General features: G+C 38.8%; 1 protein-coding gene across 1 annotated transcript; it reads right to left on the bottom strand.

Moving 5' to 3' along the window:
* Nucleotides 1-600: 600 nt before the first annotated feature.
* Nucleotides 601-2,470, bottom strand: LOC122011133. Its single transcript, XM_042567560.1, has 5 exons — nt 2,173-2,470; nt 1,562-1,628; nt 1,395-1,478; nt 1,177-1,291; nt 601-942 (listed from the first exon to the last, which is right to left on the bottom strand). Exons 1-5 carry the CDS (start codon nt 2,468-2,470, stop codon nt 601-603), a joined length of 906 nt encoding a protein of 301 aa, XP_042423494.1.
* Between the last annotated feature and the right edge of the window lie 11,057 nt (nt 2,471-13,527).

The following is a 13,527-nucleotide window of genomic DNA, read 5'->3' on the forward strand; positions in this document are numbered from 1 at the left end:
TTTTATACAAATAATTTAAATGCAACTCAGTTGGGATATACTAAATATAATAAAACTAACCAAACTCAATTAGAAACCAAATGCTAGTTATGAAAGAAGTATCCTTTTAAATACATCATGTAGCACATCCTGTCCGATCCTGATTAAGAATTGAGACTTGTCTACAAAGTAGCAAACAGGAACTAGGCAAACAAATACAACGCACAATGAAAAATAATCAGAAATGAATTGTAAAAGTTAAATAGGAACAAGAAATATATAGTAATTTCCATGAAAGGGGCAAATATAATCAGGATACATGTATATTAGTATTTCTCCTATTCACTCAGCACCAAAACCATTTTCTTGTTTCAAACAGGAGCTGAAATTAACCACAGCCAAACAACTTAATAGACCAAACAAAACATTCATGATGCCATGAAGCAGTAACAATTAAAGGATAACCTAAAGAATGGGAAACAAGGAAACTATTTTACAATTTATTAGTTAAAAAAAGATGCACTGAGTCCATAAATATTTTTTACTAAATTTTTTTAGCATGAATTTTTTGATATAACAATCCTATACTTATATTATAGAACAATTAATTTGCTTTCATCATCAGTCATATGAATGCCTGAAGCTGCTAAGCATTAATGCAGAATAAACTAGAATTGTGCAAGTACAGAGCTTACTCTTCTCTGTAAAATTCCACGAGTATATGCTACTGCCATGACTAGAATTGCCACTCCAGGAAGATAAACCCACCCAGGACGCCTCCCTCCACAACATGTAAGACAAATCGATAGAGTGAGAGATCGAAGGGGCTGCTTCCTTCGGATCCTTATCCTGGCAAAGCCTGACCTCTATTCTCTTCGATTCTCCATCGTAATCAATCCAAGAATGTAATTTTTCTCCTCTGCTGAGGATGAGAAGCAAACCATCATCGGAAAGAATCCACAACTAGAAAAAATCTACACTTAACAATCGACAAGAAGAAGTCACAAATCAGAATTACATGGAGGAAACTAGAAAAAACTAGTTTTACATAAGTTTGGTGTCACGTGTACCTGCAAATTATGAAGTTCAATTTCTCCATTGGATGGCCAACTTGAGTATAGTTTATTTGATTCTATTGACAAAGGTGCCGAAGAATCTGACTGGTCACACGCATATCTGACTGGAATGGATGCCTACTTTCCTAACTGATGTCTGAGAAGCCATAATGTATTCAGTTATAATGCCTAACTGAAATGAATATACAACAATAGCAATGTTGACGAGGGTCATGCTTGTATTGTTCATTGCGGTTCTGTTGTGAAAAATTGCAAAATCTCTTCGAGTGAACACTGAGAGATCTTCTACTAAATAGGTCAGAATCACTTTACAAACAGAAATGAATTTGCAACTTGCACCTTGGAGATATTTGCTCACGTTTACTATCGAAAACAGCAATTGATGAGTGCACATTTTGATGCTGATGAAGCGGCAAACAAGAACTGCAGAGTAGAATGATTCACAATATTGCTATTAGTGCTGTCGAGGTCCTTTGCCTTCATTCTTAAATTCAAGTAGCATTTGCCTTATATAGGCAGAGAAGGTAATCAGCTTGTATATCTCATATATCTCAGGTCCATCAATAACGCTGCCTGTTCAAGGTAGCATGTCAAACAAACTTCAGGACAACGCATTTCAACTAAAAGGAAAATTGCAATGTTAGTTCATAAGATCAAAATGCACTTTCTTATATTGATATAAGAAATCTAAATTGCATGACATATTCACACCAAAGTAGGACACTTGATATTGGCTCATTGAGAGATGCACTTAGTTTACTTGGATGGAAAGATAAGAGGAAACAGGAGGAAAAACAAAAAGGCATAAATAACAAGTATAAGGCATTCCATGTTTCCTATTTTTCACTCCAAACACAATCTCCCCTTGCTTCACAACATATATCAACAAAAGAGCAAAGGGATCCAACCCCTATGGACTCAATTGTGGAAATAAGTACCTAACGATTAGCAAGCTATTGGAGATTTGAAGGCAATTAACAAATATCTGCTTCTGGTTCCTTAATGCTCCGCTGAAACACATGCAATGCGTGTGAGCACATGCAGAATATCCAGAGTGTGGTTAACCTAAAAATAACAGCATATCAGAGTTATTGAAATTGTCATCATTGTGATTAACCTAAATCTGATGGAAAGAACTCGGGCTTGGTGCCGAAGAATCTGACTGGTTTCCAGTAAATCATAAGCCCGGAGCTCTCGTTCGCCGCACGCGTCACCCTCACCTCCGAGCTATTCATCTCAGCATCGCCATAGAGGGCAAACTCCGTGGCGAAGCTCCGATTTTTCCCCGACCCACCGAAAGAGAAGAAGAGAGCGTTACCTTCTCCAGTCGATGCGCAGTTCCCAGGTGACAAGGGGGCGACAAGCAGAAGGATGATGGCGAGAATGAGAGCGGAAGCGGTCGAGGACGTCGTCATTGGAAAGATCCCTAGGCGAGGTGCAAAATGTGCAGACGACGAAGGAGCAGAAACCCTAAGCACCAGGAAGCATGAGGAAAAGACGGAGAAACTAGAAACCAAAAAGCATGAGGAGAAGAAACCCTAAGAGATGGAGCAACCCGCGAGAGGGCAAAGACGGAAGGGAGAGGAGAAGAGAAGGGGAAAGAGGATATGGATGTGGTCGTTTTCCACAGACCTCACAAGGGAGTCGTGTGTTGATCTTGATCGGAGAGGAAGTGGGTGTTGATCTAGCAAGGGGAAGGACGACGCGATATAGGTTTAGGTTTGGAGGGAAGTGTTGTAAATTTTGGCTAAGTATGGGTGGAAAAATTAAATTATTTTATTTATCATAGACACCGGGTTTTAAAAACCGGTGTTAAAATCGGTGTCTATTAACGAAAAAAAAGGCGCTCATAGACATCGGCTAAAAAACTGATGTCTATGAGCAAAATTCAGTGCTCATAGACATCGGTTTTTGGAAAAACTGGTGTAAAATACTCAAAGACATCGGTTTTTGCTTAAAACTGTTGTTGTTCCACTGATGTCTATGAGGGATTTTGTTGTAGTGATAGGCATCACAAACACTAAGACACGTTCTATGTTTGCTACTATTCCTTGAAAACACTTGTCACTCTGACAAAAGGAGCATGAAAATAGAGTGAGCACTGCAGAAGATCACAGAATTTCAAACAATAAGAAAGCCATAATTTTGCTGAGAAATTGGAAGATCATTTTCTACTTACAAAATGCCAAGTCTTCTAGAGTCGGCAATGAAGAGATGGCCATGAAACAGATCATATCAGCTAAGGTTAACATTCAAACCCACAGAAGGTCCCCTCTCAGCAATATGTTCAAACAAAAATGCAAAATATGCATTTAACTACTGATCAAGCTCAAATTGGTCAAGTATGGAAGCACTGGTACTTTCATTTCGAATGAAAGACAAAAATACTTGACATTTGTTACCCAGTTCACAAATCGATAACCATAAGGAGTACTTGGGAAATACTTGACATTTGGTGCTCGGCATCGCAGAGCACGGAGAGCTCAAAGGCCTTCTTCAGAAGGCCTCTCCGGTGCTTGGAAAAGATCACCTGTCGGCTAGCCAAGTTCTCTATCCTCCTCATCTGCGTCTTCCCCCTCACCATGTCGACCGATTAGTTGATAACACACCTGGAGGCAGCGCCGAATCCTACCGCGAGCAGCAAAATCAGTGAGCAAGGAGCTCCGATCAGTCTTGGCCACGCGAGGATCGACAAGGAGGGATCAAATCAGAAGAAGGAGATGAGGAATCGAGGTTACCAGATATGGGATCGAGAAAGAGTGGAGGTGGGTGACTTCTAGCGACCCGACGACGACTCCAAGCCACACAGGCAGCCTCTTCTCACCCAAAGGGAGGAGTTAGAGGAGATGCGGTGTGGTTGGACGGAGAAGCAAGGACGTCCTGTGTTGATCCTGATCGGGAGAGGAAGGGGCGTCGATCTAGGAAGGGGAAGAGGGAGATGAGGCGACGGTATACGGTGGACGGCACGAAATAGGTTTAGGTTTAGAGGGAAGAGTGAAGTGTTGCAAATTTCGGCTAAGTATTGGTGGGAAAATTATATTATTTTATTTTATCATAGACACCGGGTTTTAAAAACCGCTGTTAAAATCGGTGTCTATTAACGAAAAAAGGTGCTCATAGACATCGGTTTAAAAACCGATGTCTATGAGCGAAAATCTACGCTTATAGACACCGATTTTTGAAAAAACCGGTGTAAAATACTCAAAGACATCGGTTTTGTTTAAAACCGCTGTTGTTCCACCGATGTCTATGAGGGTTTTTCTTGTAGTGCTATTTGGGGCCTCTCTTCCCCATCACTTGTTTCATTATTTTTTCTATCCTCAATGAGTGGCCGAGGGTATTTTCCACTTTCGTGCTCGGCGGAAAGTCACCCTTTTTGAGAGGATTTCTAACCAGTGCGGCGATTGGAAGGACAACTATTCTTTCATCCGTCTTCCTATGCTGGTATCTTGGTCACATGCCTGGCGACATGACGTTCCCCCACCAATTCTGGGTGACCTCGACAGGGAGCCCTCCCTTCGCAAGACCATATCAAAATTAATAGGCATGACGTTTGATATTACTGTACAGCTTCAAAAGGCTTTGTCTAGAAGTGGTTGTTATTCCAATAACCAAGAAAGTCTAGTGCATCATCATAGTCTGAAATCCAATTCTAAAATGAATGTTTAATTGACTAACTATTAAGTATTTAATTATTATAAAAATACTTTCAAATAAATTATTTTGCATAAATTCTATTAAAAATTAATTATAAGTTAATTTTTAATATTAAAGATTCTTAAAAATTCAAATTTTTGAAAATTTAGTTTTTTTATGTCTTAATGTGGAAAGAACTTTGTTTCTGCTTTTAATAATCTCAACTTTATATGAAATTTTTTATCCTCCTTATATATATTTGTTAAAAGAAAATTCAACAATTAAAAATAATTTCCAAAGTTTTTTTTAAGTCCAGATTCTTCAACGTTTAATCTTTCAAAATTTTCTAGATAAAATATTTTTCCTTAGTGTTTTAGACTGTATTCTCAATGCATTTTAAGTACCATATTTGTATGTGATCAAAGGGGGAGAAGTGAAGATTAAGTCTAGGGGGAGGGTATCATTATTTTTTTGCACATTATTATTTGTGATATTGATTATCTTATTATTATTTATTTCTTTACCCTAACCTAACTTGGGGTTGCTCATATTAAAAAGGGAGAGATTGTAAGTACCCCGTGATAATTTGGATGTGATCAACTAAGTCAAGTTAGGTCCTATTGTTGTTTAACTCCTGTGTCTAAATATGTAGGAAATTAGGAGTACAGGAAGTCGAGCGAAAGACGCAGCTAGCGAGAAGGATGACACAGGGGAGAGTCGACAGGCTCGGTGCGTCCGAGGGACGAAGTGCTGTGGAAGAGTATGCTGGCGGACGAGAAGGAAACGCACGACATTTTCGAGGGGCGAGAAGCCATAGTGGAACTTTGCTCGAGGAGAAAAGAAGATGAACTGTCTTATGGAAGGCGCCTTCCATGGCGTGGAGTGCGCCTTCGATGAACAGTGCGAATGCACCTTCAATGACTTAAAGGTGTCTTTCATGAACAGTGCGAAGACATCTTCAATGGCATGAAGGCGCCTTCAAGCCATTGAAGGCGCCTTCCTAGTGATCATTGGCAAAGATAAAACTTTATCTTCACACGGATAAAATTGTCACGCTGGAGGCACCTTCCATCCTATGGAAGGCGTCTTCCAGATTTGGATAGAATTTTTCAAGGGCTATAAAAAGACTCCTGGAGTTAGGAATAATTAAACAACTCTTGTATTCATTTCCTAGGACATTTTTGAGCATTCGACGAGTGTAATAGGCTTCTTCGCCTACATGAAGGAGATCTTTTCAGTGTTTTCTTTTGTCTTGGATTAACAACCACCTAGGTTGTAACCAAGTAACTCCTTAGTATCTGTAATTTATTAGTTGTTTAATTTTCTTTTTATAAGTATGCTACTAATCTGAGTTGAAAGATCGAGAAGAGTTTTTATTTTATTTTTCAATAGGCAATTCACCTCCCTCTTGTCGGCCTAACCTGTTCCAACACCGACTGCTCTGGCTTCCTGTCGTGACTTTGCTACAATGCTGCTATGCTCATCTATCGCTGAGAAGTCGTCCAAACACGAAGCTTGAGCCGACCGACTCTAAAAAAAGTATTTGTTAACTTTAAATTCTGTACTTAATTATTCCAAAAAGGGAAAGTGTAGTGTGTTGCACTTGTTCCGACTTTCTTTTGTACTCGATTCCCTCTTTCGGGGGTTTCAGAAGAGGTATTTTAGTGGATTACCCATCGATAGGTCTGCGAGACCTGGGTCTTGGAATAGGAGTCACCGAAGGTTCCGAACCAAGTAAAATCGACTATGTCTGTCTCTGTCTTCTTACTTGTTTTTTTTTATTTCTATATTTTTTTCACTATGTACTTTGTTTTCAAAAAATAAAAGAATAAGTTTTTCAAAACTATGTGATTCACCCCTCCTCTCACGTGTGACTTGATCCAACATATTCTAGTCTGGATCAATTGTATACGACTCTTTATTTTTCAAGAATTATATCAAGATTTTTTAAATCTAAAGTAAATCGTTCTAATGAATGCTTAAGTTCTTTGACTTGATTTTTGAGAGTAGAATTTTCTTCCTCAAGTTATTGGATTTGATTGAAGTTCCACTTTGAACTGGTTAAGTCACAGAACTTAGGTTAATCTCTTCCTTAAGAGTTTTTACCTCCTTTTTGAATGACTTGACCTGGACGTTATACTTAGCTAATTTATGAGTCAAATAGGAAATCATGTTATACAAATTTTCAACTAAAGCATGACTTATAGTGATGTTGGAACTTTCTAAACCAGATACAGATACATAGCTTGACTCGAACTCAAATTCGGATTCAGACTTGGGCTCCGACTCAGAATTAGAAAAGACCAATTGATCCTTTGTTGTTAATGCTAGGTAGCTCTATTGAGTTTGTTCTTTCTCGTTCGACTCTTTCGACAACTTGGACCACATTGCTTTTAGGGCATTCCTTCTCCTTTTCTTCTTGGTTTCTTTTATGTTCGGATACTTTGGCTTGTAATATCCTTTCTTGTTGCACCCATAGCAAGTCACTTTTGACTTGGGCTTCATGGTTCGATTTGGACTCGGTTGCTTACTATTTAATTGGATCTTCCTCTTCTTAAGCCTTTTTAAAACCAGTTTGACTAGTTCAGCGATGATTTCTTCATTATCTTCCGATTTGTCTTTGGATTTGAGTTCAGCTTGGGACTTGGGCTTCGACTCCTTAGTCTTGATTGTATCTGTAATTAGAGAAATACCTTTGTCGGCAAATGTAGCATTACATTATTTGTATAATTCAAATTTAGAAAATAACTCATCTAATCTAATAATTAAAAGGTCCTTGGAAACGTTGTAAGCATCTACCATAGATGCCCATAGTATATGTTGGATATGATTTTGCAAACCAAAATCTTGGTTCCATCGATCATTGAAAGTCAAGTTTGACGTCAAAATCGAAATCTACATTTCACGTAGATAAATCTGGACTATTAATTTGCTCAAAATTGATTACGGGTGAATGAGAAATTAATTGTTCAAAGATGTGCTTAAATTAACATTAAGGAAAAAGATGGGGTCTTAGTCCCACATCGTTAACCGGCGAGAGCCAGCGTTTCCTTATATGTGTTGCTATATTAATGTTGTTAATACAAAAGCACATGTGCTCACTACCCTTGGGCGAACAGGTGCTCGCACCTGCGAGCTCGCCACGCCCCTCGCGCGCAATGGGCGCTTTGTTGGCGCAATTTGTACTTTGGTTAAATGTTTGCATTTAATTAAATGCAGTTGTCCATTTAATTTATATTGTAGGTAATATGGTGTGTGGTGTCACATAGAAGATCATGTTATCAGTTCCTTATAAATTATAAATAGAAGCTCGCAACCAAGATGGATTGGGACAAACCATTGGAATGTTTGTAGTATAATTTGGTACTAATTTATCTTGACTATAAAATTACACTAGTACACTATGTATGTATAGGACCATTTGAGGTTGTCCCTTTTATACTGACTACATAAAAGAACAGAACCTCTGTTATTATGGATGTGCGTACTCTTAATCCCGATATAATAACAAGCACATATACTTAGTATTTATTTCTTTAATTTATCAAAAGGTGAGATTTATTCGTTAAATCAATAGACCCGATAAGTTGGAAAATAATATTATTTATATGGTGTGTTATTGATTATAGAAGGAAACTGTGTCCTATTTATTAGGATGATGATGTCTCCTTGAGGAGCTCATAAGGATTGTCATGTAAATCCTGCAGGTGGACTTAGTTTCGACATGACAATGAAGTTGAGTGGTACTACTCTTGGAGCTAGATGTTAATTAAGTGAGTTATTAGTAACTCATTTAATTAATGGGCATTCGATATCTTAAACACAGGGAGATTAACGCACTCATGATAATAAGGAGCCCATAATGTAATATGGGATTGGTGCGGTAGTTCAATAATAACTCTTTAGTGGTATGAGTTATTATTGATGAACTTGAGTTGGGTATTCGGGTTGAACACAAGAAGCTCAAGCTCATCAGGAGGCCAACACCAATTCCTCCTCTAGGTCCCTGTTGTAGCCTCTATGTATAAAGTCTCGCATCCACCCAAATCATCCTTATGGCCGACCACATCCTTGCTTGGTGCCCAAGCAAGGGGGACCAGCCCTTGCTTGGTGCTCAAGCAAGGGGCCGACCAAGATGAGTTTAAAAGTGGGTTTTTAATTTTTTAAATCTTTCTTTTTGTAGTCATCTACAATGTTTTAAAAGAGAGATTTTAAATTTTAAAAACTTTCCTTTTTTGAAGTCATCCACATGGTTTTAAAAGAGAGTTTTAAATTTAAAAAATCTTTCCTTTTGTAGCCATCTACAATGGTTTAAAAGAGATATTTTATTTTTGTTAAAACTTTCCTTTTTTGTAACTATGATTTAAAAAAGAGGTTTTAATTTATTTTTTTTCCCTTTTTGTGGCCATCTACAATGTTTAAAAGAGAGATTTTTAATTTTAAAACTTTCCTTTTGTAGTCATCCACAATAGGAAATTAAAAGAGAGATTTTAATTGTTGTTAAAATCTTTCCTTTATAGCCATAATCAAGGATTATAAAAGAGGATAGATGGTGTCTTAGAGATAATAATCATCTAAATAATTTATATTCCTCTTCTATTCTCCTTGTGGTCGGCCCCCTCATATTCTTATTATCCCCTTGCTTTCTCACCTAAGGTCGGCGGCATCAAGAGGCTTCAACCATCTTGTGGTCGGCGGGTTGCAAGGAAGAAAGAAGAACAAGAGGTGATGTTCCTAGCTTTGATCCCTTGGTGGCTGAAAGTCTTGGAAGAAAGAAGGACTTGGGTGGTTTTTGCGTCTTGGTAGATCGTCGCCCACACGACGCCCAAGAGGAGGAGAGAAATACAGCAGAAGATCAAGAGGTCTTTAAGCTACAAAGAAAGCTATAACTAGTTAATTGTTTCCACTGTGTACTAGTTTATTTTTCCTTTGTATAGATCCTGAAGTACCAACACAAGAGGCTAGTGATCTTGTGCTTTGATTGAGGTCCTGTAGTTTAACCTAGGGTTTACTGTAAGGAATTTAAATATTCAATTTCTTTGAAAGGCTTTGACTAGGAAGTGGTGGATGATCCCATACCCAAGAAGGTTGAGTGCCTCACCAACGACCTGGAAGTCAATCCTTGAAATATATATTTAATCAACTTCTGTAATATGGTTTAACTTCTGATGAACACATGAGTTGAACTTCGATTAATAATGTTAAGTTTTATTTGCAATCCAAGTTTAACTTCTGAAAAGCATATGGGTTGCTAGGAAAAGTTCTGTGCTTGTACAAATTTTTGTATAAGGGAAACAGAATGGAATTCCGAATAGCGCCAATAGCGGTGACGTGGCATGGTCGGGTGACGAAGCAGTGTTATATGTGGCACGTGACTGCGTAGAGAGCAATGACTGGATTGAGCGAACAGATGGTGACCATAGGATCAAAGATGAGGATAGATCGTAAGTAGATGCGATCTGGAGTGTTGGATTCTAATATGGTGTTGAAGGGGAAGGATTGATTTGAAGCGTCGGATTAAATATTATAATCTGACGGTTGAGATCAAGATGAGATCTGAAGAGTTATAACTTTTCAGATCAAGGGATGAGATCATATCAGAATCTGAAGAGTTATATCTCTTCAGATTTGATGGTTGAGATTAAAAGTCATCTGAAGAGTTATATATCTTTAGATCTGATGGCTGAGATCAAAAGACCTTTTGAAGGGTTATACCCTTTCAAAATAAATGATCCAGATCAGTCCAAACTAAAGGTTACTTACCTCTTCACCCAATATAAATAGATCCCTCTCCTTCTTGGAAATCATTCATTCAAAAAGCATTTGCATTCAAACCATTCATCCATCTCTTGCATAAGAAGAGTCCAAAAAGCCTACTAGAAGGTTCGTCGATCTCGAAATTTGAAGTGCTACTATTTCGAGACGTCGTCATTGTATCTTGAGAATGAATTACTGTTATCCGTGAGCACCATAGTGGAGCAATATCGTTTTACCGAGATTGTGTCGAACACTAGCCTCAACGAAAACTCAGTTTGCTTCCTCCTGGCAGCAATCTTCCGGAAGTCCCGACAGTCGACTAAAATCGACTATGTCAAATGTCGAGGAGCAAATCCAGAGGTTCGAGGACCTCATAATCGTAAAATGATATCGGCAAACTGATTTGGCCGGGATCAACGACATACCAACCGCCACCCTCACGTTGAGAAGCCAGAGAAATTCAACGGAGCCGACTTCAAAAGATGGCAGCAGAAGATGCTGTTTTACTTAACCACGCTGAACCTTGTACGGTTTCTACATGAAGACCCGCTAGCTGCTACGGAAGATAATTCCGGTAGTAAGGTTGCTCGCGATGCGTGGTCACATGGTGACTTCCTGTGCCGCAATTACGTTCTTAACGCGTTGGATAATGCGCTATATAACATATATTGCATGATAGAGATGGTCAAATCTCTGTGGGAATCGCTAGAGAAGAAATACAAAATCGAAAACGTCGGACTGAAGAAATTCATCGTCGTCCGATTTTTGGATTTCAAAATGGTGGATTCCAAAAGCGTCACGTCTCAAGTTCAAGACATGCAACTAAAAATGCATGATCTGGACACCGAAGGAATGTCGCTGAATGAGTCGTTCAAGGTTGCTGCGGTAATCGAGAAACTCCCTCCGTCATGGAAGGATTTCAAAAATTACTTAAAGCACAAGCAAAAGGAGATGGGACTTGAAGACCTTATCCTGCGGTTGCGGATAGAGCAGGATAATCGAAAATTATCCGAATCTAGAGGAATGAAGTTGATAGTCGACGAGATGTCCAACCTGACGGAACCAAAAGCCAAGAAGCCGAAACAACTAAAACAGAAGGCTCAAGGCAAGAAGTTCAAGGGCACGTGCTATAATTGTGGAAAGTCAGGACACATGTCCAAGGACTACAGATGCCCGAAGAAGACAACCAAGAGTCAGAAGGATGCTGCGAACCAGGTCGCAATTTCTGCAGCCATAGATCTCAACACCATGGATCTCACTGCGATCATGTTTGAAGCCAACATGGTGGACAATCTGAAGCAGTGGTGGATCGATACTGGAGCAACCCGCCATGTCTGTTCTGACAAGGCGATATTCTCCAAGTACACCCTGATAAGTGGAAGAAAGCTCTATATGGGCAATTCTATGACGTCCCCGATTGTTGGACTCAGAAAAGTAGCTCTAAAAATGACGTCTGGGAAGGAGCTAACTCTCATTGATGTGCTCCATGTTCCCGACATCAGGAAGAACTTAGTTTCTGGATCAACACTTGTTAAAGCCGGATTCAAACTAGTATTCCAGTCCAACAACTTTGTAGTTATGAAGAATGGTGTCTTCGTAGGAAAGGGGTATTTGGAACAAAGTTTGTTCAAGATGGTTGTAATGACTGTACATCGTGATTTTGATGGTAATAAAATAAAAGCTTCCAACTATGTTATTGAGTGTTTCAATTTATGGCATGATCGGGTTGGGAATGTCAATAATAATACTCTGAAATGTCTCATCAAACTAAATTTATTACCAAACATCAATGTTGATGAAACACACAAATGTGAAGTGTGCGTGGAAGCGAAAATGACGAGACTACCTTTTCATTTAGTGGAAAGGTCGACGACTCCTCTAGAATTAGTACATAGTGATCTATGTGACTTAAAATTCGTGCAAACTAGAGGAGGTAAAAAGTACTTCATTACTTTTATCGATGACTGCACGAGGTTCTATTATGTCTTTCTTTTAAAAAGTAAAGACGAAGTCCTAGAAGCTTTCAGAACCTATAAAACGGAAGTTGAGAATCAACTTGATAAACGAATTAAAATAATTTGTAGCAATAAAGGTGGAGAATATGGTGCACCGTTTAATGAATTTTGTTCAGCATCTAGAATTATCCATCAGACAATGGCGCCTTACTCACCTCAATCGAATGGTGTTGCCGAACATAAAAATTGGACACTAAAGGAGATGATGAATGCTTTGTTGATAAATTCAGGCTTACTCCAGAACTTGTAGGGGGAAGCCATTTTATCAGCAAATCATATTCTCAACAAAATCCCTCACAAGAAAAATGATAAAACATCATATGAACTATGGAAAGGTCGCCAGCCATCATACAAATACTTGAAAGTGTGGGGGTGCTTAGCAAAGGTCGAAGTACCTAGGCCAAAGCAAGTTAAGATCGGACCTAAAATGTTCGATGCGATATTTGTCGGATATGCCCAAAACAGTAGTGCATATCGTTTCATAGTTCATAAGTCAGACATTCCTGATATTCATGTGGGTACAACCATAGAATCTCGGAATGCAATATTCTTTGAAGAAGTGTTCCCAAATAAGAAGGAAAACGTTTAAAGTAATGACAACAGAAGTTCTAACAAAGATGATGTTCCAGAACTTAGTTGTCAGAAAACGGCTATTAACAATCAAAGCGAAGAGCCACGTTGGAGCAAACGGGCTAGAGTTGAGAAATTATTCGGGCCGGATTTCATGACATTTATGTCAGAAATGGACCCAAGAACATTAAGCGAAGCTCTCTCTAGTCCCGACGCCCTACTGTGGAAGGAAGCTGTCAATAATGAAATCGATTCCATAATGAATAACCATACTTGAGAACTAGTAGACCTTCCTTCTAGTACTAAACCATTAGGTTGTAATGGATACTAAAATGCAAGTATAAAGCTAATGGATCGATTGACAAGTATAAGGCTAGACTTGCATCAAAAGGGTACAAGCAAAAGGAAGGTCTTGATTACTTCGATACCTACTCACCGGTGACAAGGATTACGTCCATACGAGTGCTGATAGTCATTGCAACATTGTATGACCT

This window comes from Zingiber officinale, chromosome 8A (assembly GCF_018446385.1).
Source record: "Zingiber officinale cultivar Zhangliang chromosome 8A, Zo_v1.1, whole genome shotgun sequence".
Lineage (NCBI taxonomy): Eukaryota > Viridiplantae > Streptophyta > Magnoliopsida > Zingiberales > Zingiberaceae > Zingiber > Zingiber officinale.

Coding starts and splice junctions, on each gene's coding strand:
- LOC122011133 (XM_042567560.1), bottom strand. CDS start 2,470: ATGACGACGTCCTCGACCGCTTCCGCTCTCATTCTCGCCATCATCCTT. Junction 1,629..2,172: donor GTTCTTTCCATCAGATTTAG/GTTAATCACAAT, acceptor TACCTTGAACAG/GCAGCGTTATTGATGGACCT. Junction 1,292..1,394: donor CGTGAGCAAATATCTCCAAG/GTGCAAGTTGCA, acceptor TTTTCACAACAG/AACCGCAATGAACAATACAA.